Here is a 26,290-nt window from a genome sequence, read left to right as displayed (position 1 = left end):
ATATACAACATTCAAATATTACTCAAATTGGTTTCAACTTTCTGATGAAATTGCTTTTAGTGAAAATCCAGTTCATATTATACCCCCACTTTTAATTTTTGGCAGAAATACTTGTAAATAGAGGATTATTTTTCCCACAAATGAGTGACAGCTTGAAAAAGAATTGTGTTTTACTCCTTTATTGCCATCCCCAGAGAAGAAATTAGGGCAATAATGCTGATTTGATACAGAGTTCATAAACAGGTCCCTCATTATTCTCTAAGAGCAACACTGAAATAGAAAGCAAGCATGAAATGTTCCAAATTTTGTAATCTGTGCAATGCATTTATATGCCACACAGTTAGTGATGTGACACAGGGCTACAATTAATTAATTACATTTGTTTCCCACAATAAACCACAAAAATAATTATTTTTTTGGTTATAAACAAAATGTCTGAGGGCAATTGAAATGGTAATACAAAGAAAGGTCTCTAAAACAGTAGTATGTAAGTGAAAATGATACCAACACTGGCAGGTAAGAACTCAGGAAACTTCCCATGTAATTCTCTGATCAACAACATTGCACAAATATTTGTTTAAAATAAAAAAGAGAAATCCTATTTGAGCCTCCAAAAATAAGCGTATTTTTAGTCTTTTCTGGAACTAACTTTTACTCCAGAAATAAAAATCACATCACCATGTTGGTCTCTTGAAGCTCTGTCAGTGTGGCTCAATAGGCCCTCAAGCGAATTTTGAAAAGTAACCTATTACATTTCCTTGTAATCCTAAAACAATAGCTATTAAAATATATAAGCACTAAACTATTCATTCCATCATTCTCTCTTTAAGGACTCCATCACACAGAAATAAAAGCATCAATACATAGGAACCTATTGAACTAGATATTTATTGAAGCATCATCTTAATAATAATACCCTGGTAATTACCTGGATGCCCATAATAGGGAAATGCATGACTTGATGGTTGTACCATGTGCTGTGGAAACTTCAGTATCTCTTAAAAGCAAATGACAACACTGCGGCATTAAGAGAGAACAATCTCCTGATATATTTCCAAACTCCAGGAACTCAACAAAGTAAACACTAGTGCCAGGAAATAAAATCTGTTATCATCATTTATTAAATTCAAATAGAGTTATGTTGGGGAAGGAGAAAATATCACATGGTTTCTCAATAAGTCACACTGTGTGTAAAACCACTGCTCTCTGCCATAATTTCACCAAAGCCCTTTTCATCTCATTGTTCCGCAGGCTGTAGATAAGTGGATTCAACAGGGGCGTGAGCAACGTGTAAGCCAATGACATCAGTTTCTTGGTTGCTGGTGAGTAGCTGGATTTGGGCTGTAAGTAAGTCATACTGGCTGTGCCATAGAAGAGGGTGACTGATGTGACATGAGAGGCACATGTGGAAAAGGCCTTTTGCCTCCCAGTTGTTGATGGCATCTTCAGGATGGCAAAGAGGATTCGAACGTATGACAAGAGTATCAACAAGAAAGGAACCAAAACAATCAAAATGGTGCCTGTGAAAGCATAGATTTCAAACAAGAAAGTGTCTGCACATACCAGTTCCAGCACTGCTGGGGTTTCACAAGATATATGATTAACTTCATTGGGGCCACAAAAGGGAAAACTAAATACCCATGTGGTCTGCACAGTAGCCACCATGATCCCTGACACCCATGAGAGCATTACTAATTTCACAAACACACTTTTGCTCATCATCATGGGATAGGTCAGAGGATGGCAGATGGCAGCAAATCGGTCATAAGCCATTGCACCCAGAAGAAAACATTCAGTTCCACCAAAAAGAAGAATGAAATACATCTGTGCAAAACAGCCCACAAAAGAAATTGTAGTTCTCTCAGTGGTCAGGACCACCAGCATTTCAGGCATGATGGCTGCACTGAAGCTCACTTCCACCACAGATAAGTTCTGCAGGAACAGGTACATGGGGAAGTGGAGGGTCTGGTCCAGCAAGATGGCGGCTATGATGAGGGCATTTCCCATCAGGGTCACCAGATAAATAACCAAGAAAACCCCAAAGATCTGCTCTTGGAGTTCAGGGAAGTTAGAGAAGCCCAAGAGGATGAATTCAATCACAGAGCTTTGATTTTGTCTTCTCATTGTAATACTGGATCCCTATATTGTTTTTGTAGACATAGTAAATGAAAATTGAGATCACAGTCCAATTGTTGAAAGGTCAAATCTCTTCTTTGTATCAGAAGATATAATGACACACATTTTGAGAGAACATCAGTTTGGCAGTTTTGAAGAATGGTCAACAACTTGTAACAGAGAATCTTCAAAATAAGAAGTGAAGATTAGAAATCTTATTTAAAACAGAATATCAGGTATTCTCTGGCAACTTTTTTGCTATGTAGCAAAAAATTAAATCTATTCTTAAAGCATGTACGAATGTTGTGTTATTTAGAATCCATTGTCCATTACACTAATGTATGCATCTGTGTTCTTTTTAATTTTATCATTATATGTGCATTTTAAAATAGAATTTCAGATAAGACAAATATCAATAAATGCAGAAAAAAATAAAATTAATGATAATTCAAATTTGAACACTTTTTGGTCAATATTTATTATAAATACCAAAGTTCAAAATGCATTTGTATTACTTTATTAAACATAAAAAATAAAAATATAGATACTTTATAGAAAAATATAGAAATGTTCAAAAGGGGTTGAATTGCAGATTCATTTTTCTTAGATGGACATAAGTAAAATGGCTTTAAGGATACTGATTTAGTCCAGACTTGGCTTCTAATATTGAAATTTGCCTCAGTGAGGTCTGTTTTCATGGCCCATCATTGTGTCATAAGGTGGCTTTTAGAGCTATAGAAAATACCAGTTAGAATCCTTCTGATCCTGTGATTTAATCCCTCTCTTTCCTTCTCTCTCTCTCTCTCTCACTCTCTCTCTTCCTTCCCCTCACTGTACCCTCTCCCTTACATTAGGAAGCTCATTAAATCATTACCTACTCAGTGAACTCTACCACAGAGGATCTCTGTATACTTGCATGTAAACTTGAGCCATACAATAGAGGCTCCTAACTCCCATCTCCCTGTTTAATTTTTCACCGTAACACTCACCAACAACTGAAATAAAACATTTATTTGTTGGTATCTAAATCCCCCTTCTAGAATGTAAGCTCCAGGAGGACAAGAACTTTGGTGTACTCCTTGCTACATTTACAATGCCTGGAACAGGTAGTACATGGTATAATAGATGCTAAACAGTATTTATTGAATGGATGGAGAAATAAATATTAAAATTAGGAAAACCCACACTCTAGCCTTGAGGAACATAATATCTGAAGGAACTCAAAGAACAGAAAGAGCTTACTTTTAATTTCAGTTTCTGTAGATGTTTGCAGGCTCTTGTAGAGTTGGAAATACCACTGAGTTGAGAGCCAGTCCTGTTTCTGCCATGACCTCCAAAATGAGTCTCTCTCTCTCCCTGTGCTCAGGTTCCCCATCTGCCTAACTAGAAACAGTCAAATAACCCTCAACAGTCTTTCTGGTTCTAAGATAAGTATTTGACTGGTTTAGAAATTTAAATGAAAGAAAGATTAATTCTGAATGGAATACAAATGCAAATAATCATCATCACAGGTTGTCATGGATAGAAGGTATGTTAGCTTTCCATCACTGTGACCAAAATAATTGACAAGAACAACTTAGAGGAGGAAAGATTTATCTTGGCTCACAGTTTCAGAGCATTCAGTCCATAGTTTGCCACCTCTAAGGCAGAAATATCATGGAAGGGTATGATAGAGAAAAGCAGCTCAGCTCATGACAGCCAGGGAGCAGAGAGAGAGGAAAGGGCTGAGAAGAAGATAAACCTTTCCAAGGCACACCCCACAGAGACCTACTTCCTTTAATGAGGTCTCACCTCCAGGGGTCCATTGAGCTATCCAAGGATTAATCCAACAAATGGACTAATCTACTGATAAGGTCAGAGCCCCATGATTCAATCATTGCCTAAACGCCTCTGAACCTTGCTGCCTTAGGGACCATGCTTTCAACATATGAGCTTTTGAGGAGACATTCTAAATCCAAACCATAACATAAAAGCCATTAGGTGGAGGAGAGAGATATAGGGAGGAAGCCTGGCCTCTTAAGTAGAAGGTATTTGATGATAACTTCATACTAGAATGGAGGACTTCTGACCTTTTTGTGAGACTTTGAAAACCTGAAGAAATACAGTGTGGGAAATAAAGAAGCCAACAGAGGGACACAATCAGCTGAAGACATGAAATGTCTTACGTGTAAATCATTAGGACATTAACAGAGTAAAAGGCAGATTGATTTATTGATTTATTGATAAATTAAAACCAAATACCTGTATTAACAGTAATAATATACTTGGGATGTCAAATAATTTCCTAAAATAAGTAAAATGGACTCTTCAGGAAAAAATAAACTTTAAGTCTGATTTCTTTTTTTTTTTTTTTTTTTTTTTGCGGTGCTGGGGATCAAACCCAGGGCCTTGTGCTTGCAAGACAAGCACTCTACCAACTGAGCTATATCCCCAGACCTAAGTCTGATTTCTAATAGACAAAATGATACATTCAGTTTCATAGGTATAAAAGTAAATAAGTTTGAAAATAAAATTTAGAGTATCCTACTATAATAGAGCAACTTTAGGCAGCTGATAAAGTAAATTTATGGAACAAATTTAAATTAATGCCTTCGTATGGGATTTTTTAAAAAATGAACCTGAATTCTCCATATTTTTCCTTTACCATGAAGGAAATGCTAATTTGGCTAATTCAATGACATGTGCTACTGGCTCTAGAATCAACTTTCTTTATAACCTTGGGCAAATAACTCCCTCCTCTAGGTTTTTTCTTTTTACATGATTTTCCTTGACTCTTACCACCGTCATCCTGCCCCTCAGTCGTATTCCACTGTGAGTTGATGGTTTGTGCAAGCAACCAATTCTACAGCTCTAATTATTATTCAAACTATTATGTGAATATGAAAGGTAGAGCAATGGACTTTCTTACCTGAACACTGAGTTATTACTTGATAAGTATCAGTAGGAGAACCTATAAATGTTAAATTCACTAACAGATAAACAAGAAGAATCTTCCTTCCTTACCTATTGATTTTTCCTGATTTCATCTCAGTTAATCAAATGTTTCACCTCTTTAGTTTAGAAACACTACCATAAATGCAACTCAGTGATTTGTTGCTTTGATGTTATAACATTACACAGCACTGAGTTGTATGCCCTGGGGAAAACTTTCCCTGGAGAACTTTATACTTTATTTTTACAGACTTTCCTCTATGCAGATAAGGAAGCTTGCTTGGCTGCACAAACATGGAACACCACTCCTCATGGTTTCTATAGGGAATAATAAATATGTCTTCACACAAGAGACTCAATTCCATCATGACCTCCCTCATTAAGAAAATGAAATCAGTGACTGAATGAATGTTAAGTAAATAGGCACCATGGAGAAGGGAGAAGGGAGGAAGGACTGTGCTTGGGAGCAAGGGCACAGTGATCTGGACAGAGGATCCAGTTGGTTGGATGGACAGCTTATGCAATGATACCAATGTGTTAAGCCTAGTAGACTGGAGTTACTTGGTGAAAAGCCCAGGTGTCATCATCAAAATTTTTTATGATTTCTGGTAGGAATATGTATGGAACACCAAAATTGGCAAGATCTTTCAGATAATTTTTATAGGTGGAGCTTTTTAACTTGAAGTTAAAACAATCAGGGCTAGCTGTATGGTTGTGAGCAAGTCATATAACTTCTCTGTAATTTTTTTGGTAAAATAAAGATAATGTTATTAACCTCATAGACCTGTATAATAATCAGGGGACTCAGGGTTCAATCTAAACCAACTCAAACAATGAACCATTGACTCAATATCAGCAAAGTGTAGGTATAAATGAGCCTCCAGGTTTGGCTTTATCCAAAGCACAGGTAATGTGGCCAGGACTTGAGTTCCTTTTCTCCATTTCTGATCTTTGCTTGTCTAGAGTGGGTTTCTTTCCAAAGATTTCTCCTAGTGACAACAAGGCTGTCAACAAAACTTATGGATACTTCCTCTCTAACCATGTCCAGTGGAAAATATACTATTCATCCTGAGGAAAAAGGGTTTTCATTTACAAAAACTAATCAAAGAACTCCTCTTCTTCACTATGTTGGGATTATATGCCCACGCATGAACCAGATACTGTGACTTTGAATGGGATAGGACATACTGCCTAATATGTAATTTTCATAGCTTCTACCCCACAACTGAGTATGGCATCTGTTTCAACTATGCATAGCTGAAAATGTTTAATAAAAAAAAATTTCTGAGAGAAATGAAAGTACTGTTCATAGAGGAAGAAGGTCAATGAAAAATAGTGACTCAACACATTAATGTTCTATGCAAATGAGAAAAAGTGCATTGTATACTTCAAATTATTGTATGAAAATAGGAAGGTAAGATGAAAACTGAGGACCAATACATTTGCATTAGTAGTTTATGCAAGACAGACTGATCAGAAATGTTAGGTAGGAAATAGGGCCTGGGGAAGGTATAGAAAAAGAACACCCCTTAGGCCTTTCAGCTCCACCTAGAGTCCCTCAATCCCACCCACCACACTGCCCTGATATTTTTCCTGTGAGGAAAACTGAGTCATCTTGCAGTTAAAGGGAGGAAGTTAGAAGACCACATGTGGAATTCAAGCCCGTAAAGGCGAAGACCCCCCAACTTGGACCTAGCCTGAGAGGCTGACCTAAAGTTAACTTGTTGCTAGTTAACATATCATTTAGCATTCTGTTTGACCCCCATCTGTGCATTTTCCAGGGAAAAAGGAAATTTATCCATGGTCAGTAGAAAAGAAATTCTATCAGATTCAGCTATCAACCAAAGTGCCAATCAGTTCCAGTTCCAACTAAAAGAGATCTAGCGCAGCTCAATGAAAAATGAGCTCCACTATGTAGACAGGGCTTTGAGCTACTCCACAGCTCTGTTTACTCTGTTCTGCCAACCTCTTGGGTCTCACTCATTTCTTTGTTCAGGACCACAAAAACCTGGACCCTGGGTACTCCTGCACTTAACACTGGTAACAGAAGTAGAAATAGGATGAAATAGATACAGTAAAACAATAAATATTGCAGAATATGAATTGTACATTGAATATATGAATGTGGTAGGTGAATAAGAGAGGATTTCAAATGTTGCCAAAAGAGAAGGTGAAGAATAACTAGAAACAGGGACAGAGAAGTCTGCAAACAAGTCATTTCAAAGGCTCTGCACACCTTTGGAGCTGGTTCCTAAGTTCAGAAATGATGAGAAAGCATCTTAAACAAAGTCAAGGGTAAATAATTGCACACTTCACTAATGAAGAAGTCTTTTTTGAGTTGACCTTCATCAAACAAGCTGAAAGTCTGACTGTAGAAGGGATTCTATGAGCAATATAGAGATGTTCCAGTCTCCTTCTTTTGTAGTAAAAAATTCCACTGGGACCCTTGAAGTGGGCAATAGGAAGTGTAGCATACAGAAATTATCATCTTTCTTATGAGTCTTTTATAAACAAAGAAGGAAAGCAACAGGAGTAAGTCCCATCAGCAGGCAGCAGGATGAGTAGCAATGCATTAGGGAAAAGGTGCGTTTCTGCCAATGATAAAAAAAAAGGAGGATACCCAGGTTTATGGCACAATTTACAATAGCCAAACTTTGGAACCAGACTAAGTATCCACCAGTGAATGAATAGATAAAGAAAATGTAGAGTTTTATTGTCATAAATAAGAATAAAAATTATGTAATTTTCAGGAAATGGATGCAAATTGAGAGCATTATGTTAAGCAAAATAAGCCAAACTCAGAAAGTCAAAGGGTGTATATTTCTCTCATATGTGGAAGCTAAATAAAGGAAAACAAAGGTGGGTGGTGGAGATCTCATGAAATAAATAAATAGAAGGGACACCAGTAGATTACAGGAAAGGGACCAGGGGAAAGGAAAGGGGAAACACTGGGGAATGATATTGAGCAAGTTATATTGTAATATCCTGTGCATGTACAAATAGGTAATAATGAATCCCACTATTATGTATAATTATAATGCACTTTAAAAATTAGCAAAGAAATGAAGAAGAAATTCTAACTTGTTCAGAAGAAAGTATTGTTCCATAATGACCATGACACAAGTGGATACAGAAAATTTCTCATGCAATGTCAAAGTGGCCTAGAGATAAATCTCCCATGATTTTACTACAGTCTGGTAGATGTTCAAAATGACACCCATGCCAAGCACCAAGAATTGGGGAGAAGAGGGATGCTAAATTTATACGCTAAAGTTTTGCCTTAGAAAGCTCTGAGGGGCATTTAAATGGCCAGAGAGCATCAGTAAGTAGTTAAGGTGAAGAGTAAGAGAGAGGATAAAGAAGGAATTTACCAAAATAGACTAGCATGTGCAATTTAGAACTGTTTCGAGTACCTTCCTCTCTGTTATTATATGAAATAATTTCCTCTGTCATGAAGACTTAAATGATCTAATTCTAGTTGGATTTCAAAAGCAATAATCGAGGGCACCAAGAATAAACATTAAGGAAGATGGTCTCTTCAATAAAAGGTGACAGAAAAAACGGACATCTGTACAAAAGTATGAAATGGGACCCCTAACTTATGTCATACACAAAAGTCAACTAAAAATGGACATGAGATTTGAATGTAAAAATCTGAAAACATAAACTTCTTAGAATAAAATGAGAAAATCTGCAATGATTTTATATGGCACCCAAAGCTTAGGCAACAGAAGTTTAAAATTGACAAGTAGGATTACATCAAACTGAAAAGCATCTACACTGCAATGAAATGAAACAACCAGCGAAATGAAAAGGCAGCTTATGGATTAGGAGAAAATATTTGCAAACCATATATTTGAAAGGGATTAACATCAAAAATATACAAGGAACTCACATATGCCAATAGCAAAAAACAAATAACTTGATTTTTAAATGACCAAAGAACTAAGTAGACGCTTTCCCAAAGAAGACACAGTAGTTAACATATATATAAAAAAAGTGTTGATCACTAACCATTGGACCAGTGTGAATCAAAACCACCATGAACTATCACTTCACACCAATTAGGATGGCTGCTATTGAGAAGGCAGCATGCCAAGTATTGGTGAGGATGTAGAGAAAAGGAAACCCTTGTACATTGGTGGGTGGGGTATAAGTTATTACGGTTACTATGGGAAACAGTATGGAGGATTCTTAAAAATAAAAATAAGTATTTTCCTAAAGAATATATAAGTAGATCAATAGAAAAGAGTAGAGCATTCAAGGCAGACCTACACTCTTCTCTCAGGAGCCTATTCCACTTCCCCAGCCCAGCTGGGCCATGGATGAGATGGAAGGTAAGCTCCATCTCAAAAGAGAAAAGGAAAAAAGAGGTACCAAAGGAAATTTTTGGTGCTAATGCATACATCTATTACCTGGTTTTGGTGATGGCTTCACACACGTGTATATGTCCAAATTCACCAAATTGCATCCATGTGTACAGGTACAGTATATTGTGTACCAGCTGTACCTCAGTAAAGCTGTATTTTTAAAAAGAATGTGCGAAAAGTTTGCATATGCCTTCTCCATTACCACCACTTCTGCAGGGTTTCCCTTGATACTAGTATCTTGCATTAGTATGGCACGTCTGTTTAAGATTGATGAACCAATATTGTTACACTATTATTAACTAAAGTCCTTACTTTACATTAGGATTCACACTTTACCGTACAGTTCTGTGGGTTCTGACAAATGTGTAATGTGATGTGTCCATCATTGTAGTGTCATAGAGAACAGTTTCACTATTCTCAAAGTGCCGGTGCTGCCACTGAGTCATCCCTGCCCACTCCCTGCAAACTCTGGCAACCACTGATGTTTTTGCTGTCTCCTGAGTTTTACATTTTTCATGTCATATATTTGGAACTATACCATGTATGGGCTTTCAGAATAACTTCTTCACTTAATAATTGCACGTAAGGCCCCTCTGTGTCTTTTTACACCTAAATAGCTCAATTCTTTTACTCACTGAATAATATTCCATTGCCCCAATATACCACATTGTGTCTATTCATTCACCTATTAAAGGGTATTTTGGTTGCTTCCAGTTATTAATAAAACTGCTAGAAATATTTGTATGCAATTTTTATATGAACATAAGTTTCCAACTCATTTGTGTAAATATTTAGAAGCACGTTTGCCATATCACATATATGGTAAGACTATGTTTAGCTTTATAAGAAACAGCCAAACTATCTCCGAAAGTGGCTGCACTATTTTACCTTCCCACCAGTAATTAGACTTCCCATTCATCCACATTCTCATAGAATGTGGTATTGTCAGTCTCATAGATTTTAGTCATCTATAATTCATGTTGGGGAAAACCGATATCTTATTTAATTTTTTACTGGAATTTTGTAGATTTCCTCATAGAGACCTTATATGTAATTCATTAGTTTTACACCCATTTTACCTTGGGTGTTAAGATGAATGTTGTGCTTTTAATTTCAAATTCAAATTGCTCATTTCTGATATATAGGAAAGATATAGAGTTTTGCTTGTAAACTTGTATCCTGTAAACCTTGCTTTACTCACTTATTTTTTAGAAATTTTGAAATCAATTCTTTGGGATTTTCTAGACAATCATGTTATCTTTAAACAAGGATAGTTTATTTTATTCCCTCCCAATTGATATGCTTTTTATTCCTTTTTCTTGTCTTCTTGATGGTTAAGATGTCCAACACAATGTTAAATAGGATTGTTAGAATAAATACTCTTGCCTTGTTCCTGATCTTATAATGGGAACTAGTTTCTCACAATTAAGTATGCCTTATGCTATAGGGATTTTGTGGATTTTCTTCATCAAACTAAGGAAATTTCCCTCTATTCCTAATATTATGAGAATTTTTATCGTGAATAAATATTGGATTTTGTCATGATTTTCCCATGATCACAATTTTCTTCTTTCTGTTGATGTCATGGATTTTATTAATTGATTTCTAAATAATGAGCCAGTCTTATATACCTAGAATAAATCCTGCTTGATGTACACTTCATTGTATACATTGCTAGACTCCATTTGCTCATATTCCATTGAGGATTTTTTTCATGTATGTCCATGAGTGTACTGTAAACATTTTTAATGAATAAAAAAAATGAATAGTCAATTCATAATAAATGCTATATAAATGATCAATAAAGATATGCACAGACATTCAACATCATTACTCATGAAAAAATGCAAAGTAACATCACAAGTAGAATGCTGAGTACACTGGTATGTGCCTGTAGTTTCAGCTACCCATAAGGAAAGAGGGTCACATAAGCCCAGGAGTTTGAGACCAGCCTGGACAACACAGCAAGATTCTGTTCCAAAAAAAAAAGAAAAAGTAAAACACAACAACCCACAATAGATACCACTACACATACACCAGAAGAGTAAAAGTGGAAAAATATTGACAAGGATTTGGAATACTGGAAACTCCTAAATACTGCTTAAAAAGTATATTTATACAATCAATTTGAAATATTATTCATCACTTTCTCCCAAAGTTGGAGATACACATAGTATGTTCCCTAGAAATTCTAGTTCTAGGTGTGCCCAACACAGACAAATACATAAATGTACAAGAAAAGACATTTAAAATATCAGGGAAACATTATTGTTAATGCATATCAACTGAATATTCAGGGAAAGAAACCCAGATATAACAGAACATGGATGTAAGTCTTTCAAAGGGAGCACAGTTATAAATGCTAACACAAAGCCTGGCATACAATAAAAGCATTAAAATGTATTATATTTTATAATTATCATTGTTTCTGCTACTTTAGTAGTGGTAGCAAAAGAGAAATGGTTCTAAGCCTTAAAATATCCCTAAATTACGAATACTACTATTTTCATGTTATAAATTTTTTAGAATTAAAAAATAAGTAACTTCACAAAGGCATATATTCAGTACTTAGAACCAGGTATATTCATTCTTTTGCCCTTTCAATAAATTACATTGACCCCTCACTTCAATGAAGATTGAGAACAAAGTGGTTCCTGGACATTTACATATTCAATAAAGCTTTATTGAACATTTCTCTATGCCAGGACTTCTCAATCCATTATGGTGGATTCAACTTGCATGGTCCCTTTCTTCCTTACATATCTATATCCCTACAACTTTATGTAAAAAACAATTCCTGGGAATGTTTTCAGATGCCATCTCTGAAATAAGCAAGAAAAATACAGGATAGAAATCATTTTTCATCATGAAGTCTTTTGAAGAGAATAACAATGAGAGAAAGATTAAAATGACTTTTTTTAACTCTCTACCCCTCTGTCTTGGTTTCTAGCTTATTCAAATTGTTGAATATTAGGCTTCCCCATAAAGAATGGGCAAATAGCATGGATATAGAACTCAAAAGAGAAATTGTAGCTCCAAATTTGAGGAGTTGTTGCACATAGGTTAGTACTATCACTAGCAACAGGGACCATCTCCTAAAGTTAGGATGTACCATAAGAAGATGAAAAGCAGAACTGCAGTAATACTAACACATAAATCTTAGATACCTCAGGAAGTGTAATCAGTAACCTAGAAGGAGACTAGAAAAAACTAATGTGCCAGTAGTCACAGGAAGAATTTCCAGAAGGAGGGAATCATCAAGATTATAGTATCTTACCTTCCAAAATCCTGAGCCACCTTTTATATATAAAGAGGAACACAGTTTCCCCTAGACCTTCTGCTATGTTTGCATAAGAAATGTGAGCAGGCTCGTAGGCACTGGCAGGGGAGGGAGAGACAGTGTTTGCTCTTTGGGGCACTTTACATTAAGATCTTGGCGTATCCAGATATTAAAAAGTTCTGAAAAAAAAAAAGGTCTGGAGCATATCAACGCCTTTTTTGAGTGCAAATTGCTCACTGTCAGGTGGCTATCATCTGCCATTTGCCTGCCTCTTGCCTGTCCATTGCCTGCCTTTCACCTACCCATCACCCACGACCAGAGATTTACCTCCCGATCGTCTGACAGCTGCCAGCAGACTGACCGAGATCGCCAGTGGAGTGCCAGCTGCCTGCTGTTGCCTGGAAGTTCTCTGCCACAGTACCTGCAGGTTTGACTACACGTGGCTGCCGCCATTTTGAGACAACAGCCAGGCCCCGTAGGACCCCTGACCAGACTGACAGCCCCGTCTGCAGGATCCCTCAGCCCAACCAATCACTCCCTGCCTCTGGGGACCTCACATGGACTGACTGCTCCCTGCCACCAGGACCCCCAGATCAACTGACTGAGCCCTATCACCAGGACCCCAGACCGACTGATTGCACCCGGCCTCCAAGATCCCACAACCACACCAAACACACCCAACCTCCAGGACCCGTGCCTGACCAACCGCATCCCACCTCCAGGACCTCCAGCAGACCACATCCACACACTGAGCTGCAGCTCCCCATTTGCCAACACATTTGGAAGCCAGAGCGGCCATCTTGGATAATCCTGGAAGCCATAACTCCGATCTTCAGGTGGGGCAAATCCCATCATGAGATGCCTGCTGGAGACTTGAAACTCATTGTCAGCTACCTCTCATGTATCAGTCTACTGAAGACTGGGAGGTCTGAATACTATATGACTGTTATAGTGCAGATTTTCTTTCTTCTCCTTATTGAACAATTTTAAGTTTTTATTTTTTTACTTTTTTTGGCTCTCTTTTCCTTCTGTTTACCTGTTCTCTCAGAGTCTCTATCTCCCTTTTTGCATGCTAACATCCAATTTCCTTTGATTACACCCTCACCCTTTCTATTATCTAGAACTTCTGTATATTCTTTTCTTATCCCATTAACAGCTACATCCTACTACATCCCTCTGCATCCTCTTTGTCCTCCATTTGAAATGGCAGACCTTATTGCAAATCTGTTTGTGATACTGAAGACAATATTTGAACTCATTCTGTTTATTATTACAATTCTGTTATTGTCCTCATAGGGGTTATTTGGTCTAGGATTGCATAGTGTATGAATTGGGCACTGCTAATATTGATCTCCCCTTAAAGAAAGGGTTTTGGAAACCTATAGGGCCACTATAAGCCTATAGGGGGAAATCTGCAATACCCCAGATCTGCACTGCTAGAGGGGAAGATACATGAACAACATGAAAAAACAAGGGAAGAAAATGATCCAAACAAATCTAGATTCTATATTAATAGAATCCAATGACAGTATGTTAGAAGAAATGTCAGAAAAGGACTTCAGATTATACATGATTAAGATGATTCATGACGCAAAGGATGTTAAGAGAGCAAATACAGGCAATGAATGATAATATCAATAGGAGTTGAAAGAGCAACTGCAGAAAGCAAAAGATCATTTCAACAAAGAGATAGAGAGTCTCAAAAAAAAAAAAAAAACAAACAGAAATCCTTGAAATGAAGGAAACAATAAACCAAATAAAAAATTCAATGGAAAGCATCACCAAAAGACTAGACCACTTCGAAGACAAAACCTCAGACAATGAAGACAAAATATTTAATCTTGAAAATAAAGTTGCCCAAACAGAGAAGATGGTAAGAAATCATGAACAGAATCTCCAAGAACTATGGGACATCATGAAAAGACCAAATTTAAGAATTATTGGGATTGAGGAAGGCACAGAGATACAAACCAAAGGAATGAACAACCTATTCAATGAAATAATATCAGAAAATCTCCCAAACATGAACAATGAAATGGAAAATCAAATACAAGAGGCTTACAGAAAACCAAATACACAAAATCACAACAGATCCACACCAAGGCACATTATAATGAAAATGCCTAACATTCAAAATAAAGATAGCATTTTGAAGGCTATGAGGGAAAAGTATCAGATTACATATAGGGGGAAACCAATACAGAGAGCAGTCAACTTCTCAACCCAGATTCTAAAAGCTAGAAGGACTCGGAACAACATATTTCAAGCTCTGAAAGAACATGTTTGCCAACTAAGAATCCTATACCCAGCAAAACTAACCTTCAGATTTGAAGATGAAATAAAATCCTTCCACAATAAACAAAAGTTAAAAGAATTTACAAATAGAAAGCCTGTGCTACAGAATGTTCTCAACAAAATATTCCATGAGGAGGAAATGAAAAACAACAATGTAAGTCAGCAAAGGGAGGAATTACCTTAGAGAAAAACCACTCAAAGGAGAAACCAAGCCAAATTAAAAACCAAAAATAAGCCAAATGACTGGGAATACAAATCATATCTCAATAATAACCCTGAACATTAATGGCCTAAACTCATCCATCAAAAGACATAGACTGGTAGAATGGATTAAAAAGAAAGACCCAACAATATGCTGCCTGCAAGAGACTCATCTCATAGAAAAAGACATCCACAGACTAAAGGTGAAAGAATGGGAAAAAACAACCTACCAAACACATGGACTCAGTAAAAAAGTGGGGGTTTCCATTCTTATATCACATAAAATGGACTTCAAGTCAAAGTTACTCAGAAGGGATAAAGAAGGACATTTCATACTGTTTAAGGGAACCATAAATCAGGAAGAAATAACGATAGTAAATATTTATGCCCCAAACAATGGTGCATCCCTGTACATCAAATAAACTGTTCTCAATTTCAGGAATCAAATAGACCACAACACAATAATTCTGGGTAACTTTAATGCACCGCTGCCACCACTAGATAGATCTTCCAAACAAAAATCAAACAAAGAAACCATAGAACCCAATAACACAATCAATAACCTAGACTTAATAGACATATATAGAATATTCCATCCATCAACGAGCAGATTCACTTTCTTCTCACCAGCACTTGGAACCTTCTCGAAAATAGACCATATGTTATGCCACAAAGCAGCCCTTAGGAAATGCAAAAAAATAGAGATACTGCCTTGTGTTTTATCAGATCATAATGAACTGAGAGTAGAAATCAATGATAAAATAAAAAACAGAAATTACTCCAACACCTGGAGACTAAATAATATGCTATTGAATGAAATATGAATGACAGAAAACATCAGGGAGGAGATAAAAAAAATTATTAGAGAACAATGAGAATGATGATATAACATATCAAAATCTCTGGAACACTATGAAAGTGGTACTAAGAGGAAAATTCATTGCATGGAGTGCATTCCAGAAAAGAATGAAAAGTCAACAACTAAATGACCTAACATTACAGCTCAAACCCCTAAAAAAAGAAGAACAGAATAACAGCAAAAGTAGTAGAAGACAGGAAATAATTAAAATCAGAGCTGAAATCAATGAAATTGAAACAAAAGAAACAATTCAAAAAATTGAAAAAACAAAAAGTGGGTTCGTTGAGAAAGTAAACAAAATAGACAAACCCTTAGCCACACTAACAAAGAGAAGGAGAGAGAAAACTAAACTAAAATTTGGGATGAAAAAGGAAATATCATGACAGACATCACTGAGATACAGAACATAATGAGAAGCTACTTCAAAAATCTCTATTCCAACAAAATAGAAACTACCAAAGACATTGACAAATTTCTACAGACATATGCTCCTCCCAAACTGAACCAGGAGGACATACACAATTTAAACAGATCAATATCAAGCAATGAAATAGAAGAAGCCATTAAAAATCGACCATCCAAGAAAAGCCCAGGACCAGACGGATTCTCAGCCGAGTTCTACAAGATCTTCAAAGAAGAACTCATTCCAATACTTCTCAAAGTATTCCAGGAAATAGAAAATGAGGGTACCCTACCAAACCCATTCTATGAAGCTAATATCACCCTCATACCCAAACCAGGAAAAGACACATCAAGGAAAGAAAATTTTAGACCAATATCCTTGATGAATATAGATGCAAAGATCCTTAACAAAATATTGGCAAACCGTATCCAAAAACATATTAAGAAAATTGTGCACCACGATCAGGTGGGGTTCATCCCTGGAATGCAAGGATGGTTTAACATCTGTAAATCAATAAACGTAATCCATCATGTCAATAGACTTAAGGATAAGAATCATATGGTTATTTCAATTGACGCAGAAAAAGCATTTGACAAAATACAACACCCCTTCATGCTCAAAACACTAGAAAAAATAGGGATAGTAGGAACATACCGGAACATTGTAAAGGCTATTTATGCTAAGCCCAGGGCCAACATCATTCTTAATGGAGAAAAACTGAAACCATTCCCTTTAAAAATGGGAACAAGACAGGGATGTCCTCTTTCACCACTTCTATTCAACATTGTCCTCGAAACTCTAGCAGGAGCAATTAGACAGACTAAAGAAATTAAAGGGATACGAATAGGAAAAGAGGAACTTAAGCTGTCACTATTTGCTGATGACATGATTCTATGTCTAGAGGATCCAAAAAACTCCTCCAGAAAACTGCTAGACCTCATCAATGAATTCAGCAAAATAGCAGGCTATAAAATCAACATGCATAAATCTAAAGTATTTTTATACACAAGCAATGAAGCAGCTGAAAGGGAAATGAGGAAAACAACTCCATTTGCAATAGCCTCAAAAAAAATAAAATACTTGGGAATCAATCTAACCAAAGAGGTAAAAGAACTCTACAATGAAAACTACAAAACATTGAAGAAAGAAATTGAGGAAGACCTTAGAAGATGGAAAGATCTCCCATGTTCTTGGATAGGAAGAATTAATATTGTCAAAATGGTCATACTACCAAAAGTGCTATACAGATTCAATGCAATTCCAATTAAAATCCCAATGATGTACCTTGCAGAAATAGAGCAAGCAATTATGAAATTCATCTGGAAGAATAAAAAACCTAGAATAGCTAAAGCAATCCTCAGTAGCAAGAGCGAAGCAGGGGGTATCGCAATACCAGATCTTCAACTCTACTACAAAGCAATAGTAACAAAAACGGCATGGTATTGGCACCAAAATAGACAGGTAGATCAATGGTACAGAATAGAGGACACGGACACAAACCCAATTAAATACAATTTTCTAATACTAGACAAAGGGGCCAAAAATATGCAATGGACAAACATAGCCTCTTCAACAAATGGTGCTGGGAAAACTGGAAATCCATATGCAACAGAATGAAATTAAACCCCTATCTCTCACCCTGCACAAAAATCAACTCACAATGGATCAAGGACCTTGAAATCAGACCAGAGACTCTGAATCTTATGGAAGAAAAAGTAGGTCCAAATCTTCACCTCGTTGGCTTAGGATCAGACTTTCTTAACAGGACTCCCATAGCACAAGAAATAAAAGCAAGAATCAACAACTGGGATAGATTCAAACTAAATAGCTTTCTCTCAGCAAAGGAAACTATCAGCAATACGAAGAGAGAGCCTACAGAGTGGGAGAATATCTTTGCCACTCATACTTCAGATAGAGCACGACTTTCCAGAATATATAAAGAACACAAAAAACTCTACACCAAGAATACAAATAACCCAATCAACAAATGGGCTAAGGATATGAACAGACACTTCACAGAAGAAGATCTACAAGCAATCAACAAACATGAAAAAATGTTCACCATCTTTAGTAATAAGAGAAATGCAAATCAAAACTACCCTAAGATTCCATCTCACCCCAATTAGAATGGCGATTATCAAGAACACAAGCAACAATAGTGATGGAGAGGATGTGGGGAAAAAGGTACACTCATATATTGCTGGTGGGACTGCAAATTAGTGCAGCCACTCTGGAAAGCAGTGTGGAGATTCCTTAGAAAACTTGGAATGAACCTACCATTTGACCCAGCTATCCCACTCCTCGGCCTATACCCAAAGGACTTAAAATCAGCATACTACAGAGATACAGCCACATTAATGTTCATAGCTGCTCAATTCACAATAGCCAGACTGTGGAACCAACCAAGATGCCCTTCAATTGATGAATGGATAAAGAAACTGTGGCATATATACAATGGAATATTACTCAGCTATAAAGAATAATAAAATTATGGCATTTGCAGGCAAATGGATGAAACTGGAGAATATCATGCTAAGTGAGATAAGCCAATCTCAAAAAACCAAAGGATGAATGATCTCGCTGATAAGCTGATAAGCGGATGATGACACATAATGGGAATGGGAGGGGGGCAAGAATGGAGGAAGGAGGGACTGTATAGAGGGAAAAGAGGGGTGGGAGGAGTTGAGGGGGAAGGAAAAAATAACAGAATGAATCAAACACCATTCCCCTATGTAAATGTATGATTACACAAATGGTATGCCTTACTCCATTTACAAACAGAAACAACATGTATCCCATTTGTTTACAATAAAAATAAATTTTAAAAAAAGTTCTGAATATGGAGAACAATTTCACCTCAAAAAAAAAAAAAAGAAAAAGAAATGTGAGTAATGAAGGGAGAGTTCTGTTTCCTTTTAACAGAGAGATATGTAAGAAGTTCATTTCCAAGGAGAATGGGGGATAGCCCAAACCACGAGCAAAGAGAGTCAGAAGTAGTCCTAGAAATGAGGTTCTCAAAATTCAAAAATTACCCTAAAATAGCTCCTTATGACAGATAGTAGCAATTCAAATACCATTTTAGAGAGGCAGACAAAAATCTTGGCCTCTGGATTGAAATAATGAGAATGAAAAAGAAGTCCTCCCCATACTGCATTTAGGAAGGGAAGGATTGGGTATGGCAGAACCTGTTTCTTCCTTGGAAGGATGAAAATATATAGGCAGTTTTTTGTTCCATACCTTGTGTCTTTATGAGCTTAATTCCAGTTTTATTCACATCTGTTTGCATACTGATATGATATAGAAAGACATAAAAAGGAAGCCAAGGTTGGGACAATTTATACTAAAACTGCACTGGCCAAGTGGATTTTCTTTGAAAGTGTCAAGCTACCTTGCACATATCAGACTTAATGTACTGCCTGACCACTCACCCGCTTCTTAACCACTGCATCCCAGACTTCACTAGACCACGAGGGCAATTATGCCATGTATGGTGCCCAGTCCCAACCTCAACACTACCACATTTACCAACTTGTGTTCTGTCTTTTTCTGGCAACCCACCCCTACATGTGTGCAAGATACTCAGAAGTATTCACATGTTTAATCTGACTGCTACAGGAAGCCCACAGAAAACCACTTCCCTTTTAAAAATTCCAAGGTAGGAAATGAAAGCAAAAATAACAGAAACAGTGACAGACCTCAACAGACCAACTATGCTTTATGGAAGGGCACATTTTCAGGAGAGAAAAATGGCAACTGATTACAAAAGGAGTCTGATTTTTATAGAGTTTAAGTGAGACCTGAATCATAGCAGAATGCATCAGTTGGGCAGTCAGAGGAAACAGTTGTGCAAGTTCAAAACCCATTGTTGCTGGGAAATGGTGAAAGTCCAAAATCCATTGTTTGCTTTCTCCCCCCAGGACCCATTTTCCTCCTTTCTCCCTGGAGATTGTTATTTTCCATATCCTTCATTCCAGACTCTGAAAGGGTTAATGAATAGGGGTATCAATATCATGTCTGGCTGCTTCCTGCTGAAAAGAGGCAAAATAGGGGGACCACCCTCTTTCAGAGTTCTGGGGAAAAATATGGAGATCCCGGAATTAGGCTGAGGAGGGGTGTATATGGAAGGAGGCTCAAGGTCATCATAGGTGAAGTCCCTTTTTGTGGTTTCAGAGAGACAGATTGTGAGCACAGTAGAACGGCTTTGATGTGATCCTGGGAGGCAGTTTGAGCTAAAAAGGTCACCTTAATAAGAAGTTGTTTCTATATAAAATTAAGAATACAGAGAAGGAAGGTTATCAGGAAAAAGATGAAGATTAACTAGTGTGCTAGTGCTAGGAAAACATTTTTCCTAGTGGCAAAACAGGATATGTTCTTCTAAAATGCCAGGAAGTACACCTAAAGTACATGGCAGGTAATAGAATTGGAGATTTATTTTTCTCCTTAATCAAAGGGTCATTATGCCCCACTCAGATTCAGTGTGCACTTTCCATGATCTCACTAGTTCAGGTCCTTTAAAGCACAGTGAGCATAATTAACTTTAGAACCATATTCTCCTGATGTTTTAATCATCACCATTCTGCTTGACAGTCTATGCAAAACAAGAAAAGAAATAAAATTAACAGTACAGTTATACCTAGTAACCCAGCTACATGTGTAGAAAAGTATTTAAAAGAATCAAGGGAAGAAATCCCTTCAGCCAAACGTCTTCATCATCAAAATTAGGTGTTTTTGCATTAGCCATGGCCAGGACCTGAGATTGTAATTTTAACACATCCAAACAAGCTTTAAGAAAAGGAATAAGCCCTGAAGTAGGATTAATGGGCTGACCCATTTTTCCTCAACTGCTCCTCAGTCACCTTGGTTGTTTTCTTGACCTGCCCCCAGGGCTTGAGTTGTGCCTTCCAGGTTTGAGGCATTGACATTTTTGTCTGCAGAGATGGGATTCCCATTGAATACAGTAGGAGCCATTTCACTTTTCCCATTCTCCCGTCTTCCATGATAAGGTTTGATATTATGACCTAGAATCCACACACAAGTATTTTCACGGTCAACACATGCATATCTTAACCCATAGTTATAGGAACTGGGATGCCCATCACTGTAAAAGAAGCTACTTGAGGACCATCAGGAATCAGCTAGTTCTCATCTCTACTGTTCCAGGTGGTCCTGGAGTCATTTAACCTTGTCTCTTACCATTCCCATTTGGTTTACATAGAAACAGCATTCTTCCCCGACCAGTTTTGCAGGACAGCAGATACCAGGTAGTCCAATTGATTTTGTAAAGTCAATACTGAGTTAGAAACCTGTTGGATGTCTTCAATAACCTGTCCTGATAACTTTTTTATAGTAAGGGAATAATTTGAAGGGCTCTTCTGTGTCTGTGTGTGCTGTTGTTGGAGTGAATAGGACTTGGTTGTTAGGTAAAATGTCAATTTGAGGAGTAAGGAAGACCAAGGTACAGAGACCAGTCCAGTTTTAGGTAGGCAGGGGTAAATATGAGCCTCACACACACAAAAAAAAAAAGCCTCAGAATTTTGGGGGGCAAGCAGGGCTGTGGAACTGAAACAGTGTATGTCTTAAGTTCCATTAAAAGAACTATTGTCTTTTCTTTTAATACCCAGGTATTGCTGTACTTTGGTTATAACTGTTTTTGCTAGCTATTTAAGACCAAGCTGGTCAAATTGACCTTGTTCCTATATATTGTTAAGAGTCAGCTTAGTTTCCTCAGGGGGTCACTCTTGGGAACTTGTGAGCAACCTCTTAGCTCCTTTAGTGTCATCTGCCAGGATGGGTCAGTGTTTCCTATGACCCTTCTCTTTGCAGCATGTGCACTGGTTGGTTTTCCCTTCTCTGGGATCTCATTAATCTCCCTGATCAGGAGGTCATGTATCCCAGAGTCAAAAAGCCCTTAGAGAAGTCCCATTGTTCCCTGGGTTCAGGCTGACCTCAGAGGGAAAGAGCCAAATATTGGCTATTTTTTTTTTCTTGACTGTTTTATTCCTCAATTTTAGTTTCCAAGTTTTGGTCTTAAACATCCAGCAAGCCAGTTTCACCAGTCTTAAATAAGAATACTGGGTTTTATCTTTAATGTTGATGGTTTTTAGCACTTTAACTTTGTAAATTAATCAGATGTCTCCTCTAAAAACATTTATGATTGATTCCATTGATGTTGACACAATACAACATACAGGTGTACACACATACATAAAACAGGAAACAGAGATCTTGTAGCTGTTTGTAGATTGATCTTCACAGGTAGGAGAAAATGCTACAGATATTTATTAAAGCCTCTATTAGATTTAAACTGTTAGGAAATTAAAATAGAGCTTATCGAACCTTCACATTATGACTTAAATACATAGGCCTGTACAATTGGAAATGTTAGATGTAAAGTGAACTGTAATTATTCTAGTTAAAGGAGCATGCAGTACATCTTTATCAGATCAGAGTGCACCTTGGCTCATATTAGTGTCAGTTCAGATATTGGAAGAATGAGAGAGCTCTGAAATCCTTAGATAAAGATTCTCCAAGTAAAGAACACTTGTATATATGAAACCATTCCATCTTTTCTCCCTGTGCTGTAGTATTTAGGGAGCACCTTGTTAAGAAAGGAGCATGGTAGATTGCCTAGAGGAGCTAAGACAGTCAGCCATTTAGGACCCATAAGCCACTTGAATTTAAAAGTGGCACTTTTTATCCTTTTGGTCTCAAACTGGTTTCCCAGCTGGTAATCAGGCCAGGAGGTTTGGATGCAGAAAATTATTCTCAACTGTGATTAATGCTTTTAATTTAAGGGAGGACATTTGCCAGCTAGTTGTGCCCTTAAAAAAAATTTCTTACATGTTTCCTTTGTCTTTGTGGGTCCTCATCCTCACAGGTCAATGATTTCATATTCTGCACCTTAATTTAAAGTAGGAGACAAGCCTGTTAGTGCTCTGGATGATATCTTCACTTGGAAAAATAAATAGATTACTGAACTAGGACAGATGAGGGGTAGTATTACTCTAAATGAGACAGATTTTCTGGTCTTTTTCTTGTCAGATGAGGAGAGTCTAATTTTAAAGCTAGGGGAACTCTATTTTGAGAATCTCTCTTAAGAAGTAGATAGTATGGACAGAATTGGGGTAGAAGCAATCAGAAAGAGAGGCAGATCAAGGTTGATGTTTGGTATCCCTCAGGGCTGTCAGGGTCAGACTCTGGTCATGAGATCTTCATGCAGCACCAGGGAGTGGCCCTGGCCAGTTGCCTTCAGTTGTCCCAAGTCTTCCTCTGTCCCATGCACCAAATTTCTCCCACAAAAAGAAACTGAAGCAAGTCAGGACCAACATTCCCAACACCTGGGTGAAGGGGAATCCAACCCACCTCTTGACTTTAAATGAAGAAGAGGGCTGCGGGTCAGGACCTGATCTAAAGGGCTTATGGAGCAGGGAGGCAGTGAGAATTAATTGTAGAGCAGAGCAGGGCTGGCTTAATGAGAACTTTGAGCAAAGGTAAGAGAAAGCATTGGGGTAGGAATCCTCAGACCATTTGCTATTTTGTTGGAGGAAATTGTCTAAATCATGGAGAATTTGGGGGTCAAAGTTCCCAAATTCCAAATTCAGACTATAGACTTAGGTTGTCTAATTTATATTGCAGCCAGATCTGAGTACTAAGCTGAATGAAGTGGAGGTTCTTAACATAATTTATGATACAACCTAAGGGGGAGTCCTGCAAGATGGCGGCTCCCTGGTTGGAGAGCCCAGGGTGGCAGTTGAGATCAAGTCATCTTTTGATATCTGTTGTCACTGGAGCAGGTCCACCAGAGAATGAGACAGTGTCCCCTGCTACAATCTTTGTGGTGAGAAGACCTCTGGGGTCTGGATAAACCAAAGATGGAGGTCTCAGGCAGGGCACTTCTGTAAGAGACAGGAAGAAATCTTACCTCTCTGGAGAATAAGAAGGCTAGTGTTACATGTAGGAACAAAATGGCAAAACGTGGTCTCTGATCCAGAGGTCAAGGGCAGGGAAGAGGTCTAAGTACAGGGAGGAATTGGAGGAGAGGGTTAGAAAAAATATGCCTCCAACACCAACACAGGACCCAATACAGATTTTCGCTCTGTTCACATAGCAATAAGGTAGCAAAAATGTAGCCCAAAGATGGTGTGGATTTCAGGTCAAGTACCAGCTGCCCTTAGTCAAAGTGGACTGCAGAAAGTGTGAAGGGTTTCCTTCTATCAGGCAGGAGGGAAGGTGGGGACAGTCAGTCTGGGAATTCAGTTGTAGCCACTGGAGCCATGACTAGGGGTTTCCCTGACCTCAGAGAACCATAGGAGTACTGGCCATAGGAGTGCTAGACAATCAACGGTCACTTTCCAGGTCTCATCAGCCATTTAACATGACTGTTAGGAAAGCAGTTCCTTAGGACAGGGAGGGGTGAAGATCCCTTACTCCCATTCTCAGGTTTTGGCATCATAATGAAAGCAAAAATAACTGAAATGGGGACAGACCCCAAAAGACCAACTAAGCTTTATTAAGCACTGTCAGGGCACATTTTCAGGAGAGAAAATGGCAGCTGGTTACCAGAGGGGTCTGATTTCTATAGAGTTTAAGTGAGACTTAAATCATAGCAGCATGCATCAGTTGGGCAGTCAGGCGGAACCGTTGTACAAGTTCAAAGCCCAAGTCAGGGAGAGCAAGTTGTGAAAGTTCGAAGCCCGTTGTTGCTGGGAAATGGTGGAGGTCCAGAGCCCATTGTTTGCCTTCTTCCCCCAGGACCCCCTGTACTCCTTTCTCCCTGGGGGTTATTGGCCCCTTTTTCCTGGGGTTGTTGTCTTCCATATTCTTTAGAGAACAGAGGGGGAAAAGATTTCAGGGACAATAAGAACCATGTGTAGTTTAGATATGAGGTGTCCCCCCAAAGCTCCTTTGTCAATGCAGGAATAGTCAGAGGTAAATGATTAGATTACAAGAGTTGTGACCTAATCATTTCATTCTAGTTAAGATGGACTCACTGGGTGTAACTATAGGCAGGTTGGACATGGCTGAATGAGGTGGGTCACTGGGGACATGCCCTGGAAGGGTTCATCTTCTGGCCAACAAGTCCTGAGCAACTTCCCTCCGCCACATACTTCCCCCATGATGTACTGCCTCACTCTGAGCCTAAAGTGATGGAGTCAGCTCACCATAAACTAAATCCCTGAAACCATAGGCCAAAATAATTTTTTCCTTCTCTAAATTGTTCCTGACAGGTATTTTGGTCACAGCAAAATAAAGCTGACTTCAAAATGCAATCTGTAAAAAATAATTAAATAAATAAATAGAAATAAATAAATAAATAAAGTTGAATTTCAAAATCTGGATAAATGAATCATTTTTATTATAAGTATGTCCCTATAATATATATATATATATATATATTAACTCTTCTTCTGAAATTCAATTTTAATCATATTTTGTTTGAAAACCTTCTTCCACATGCCACTCTGGAACCCCATTTTTCCATAAGGGAGTCCCACAGTTGTTCCCTTAGGACAGAGTTTCTTCCTTTTAATCACGGCCTTTTCTTTCCCCACTGCTGAGAGGGAGGCTAAGCAAGGATTGGGTGGGCCCAGCCTCTTCGCACCTGGAATCACTGCTCCTTCTAACCACAACACTCAGTAGCCTAGTTTGACCCATTTTCTAGACTCCTACCATAGGAATCCATTGTCCCTCCTTCTTATTCCTTCTGCCCAGCCTCAACCCCAGGTAACAGTAATCCCAATCCATTCCACAGTTGTATCTGTGACATGTATTTTGACTGCTCAGAAGCCCTTTCTTTGAGGAGCCATCCTTTCTCATCCAGTCCTGGGGCTGTGGCC

General features: G+C 37.9%; 2 protein-coding genes across 2 annotated transcripts in view; both read right to left on the bottom strand.

Annotated features, from left to right (window-relative positions):
* Nucleotides 1-26,290, bottom strand: part of LOC124959501 (olfactory receptor 10A3) — a 46,020-nt gene that overhangs the window by 13,187 nt on the left and 6,543 nt on the right. The gene's annotated exons all lie outside the window — the stretch shown is intronic.
* Nucleotides 1,180-2,133, bottom strand: LOC124958115 (olfactory receptor 10A3-like). Its single transcript, XM_047515822.1, has one exon. The coding sequence runs from the start codon at nt 2,122-2,124 to the stop codon at nt 1,180-1,182; it is 945 nt and encodes a 314-aa protein (XP_047371778.1). The 5' UTR covers nt 2,125-2,133.

This window comes from Sciurus carolinensis, chromosome 11 (genome assembly GCF_902686445.1).
Source record: "Sciurus carolinensis chromosome 11, mSciCar1.2, whole genome shotgun sequence".
In the NCBI taxonomy this organism is placed as follows: Eukaryota; Metazoa; Chordata; class Mammalia; order Rodentia; family Sciuridae; genus Sciurus; species Sciurus carolinensis.
This window is presented reverse-complemented; position numbering and strand designations above follow the sequence as displayed.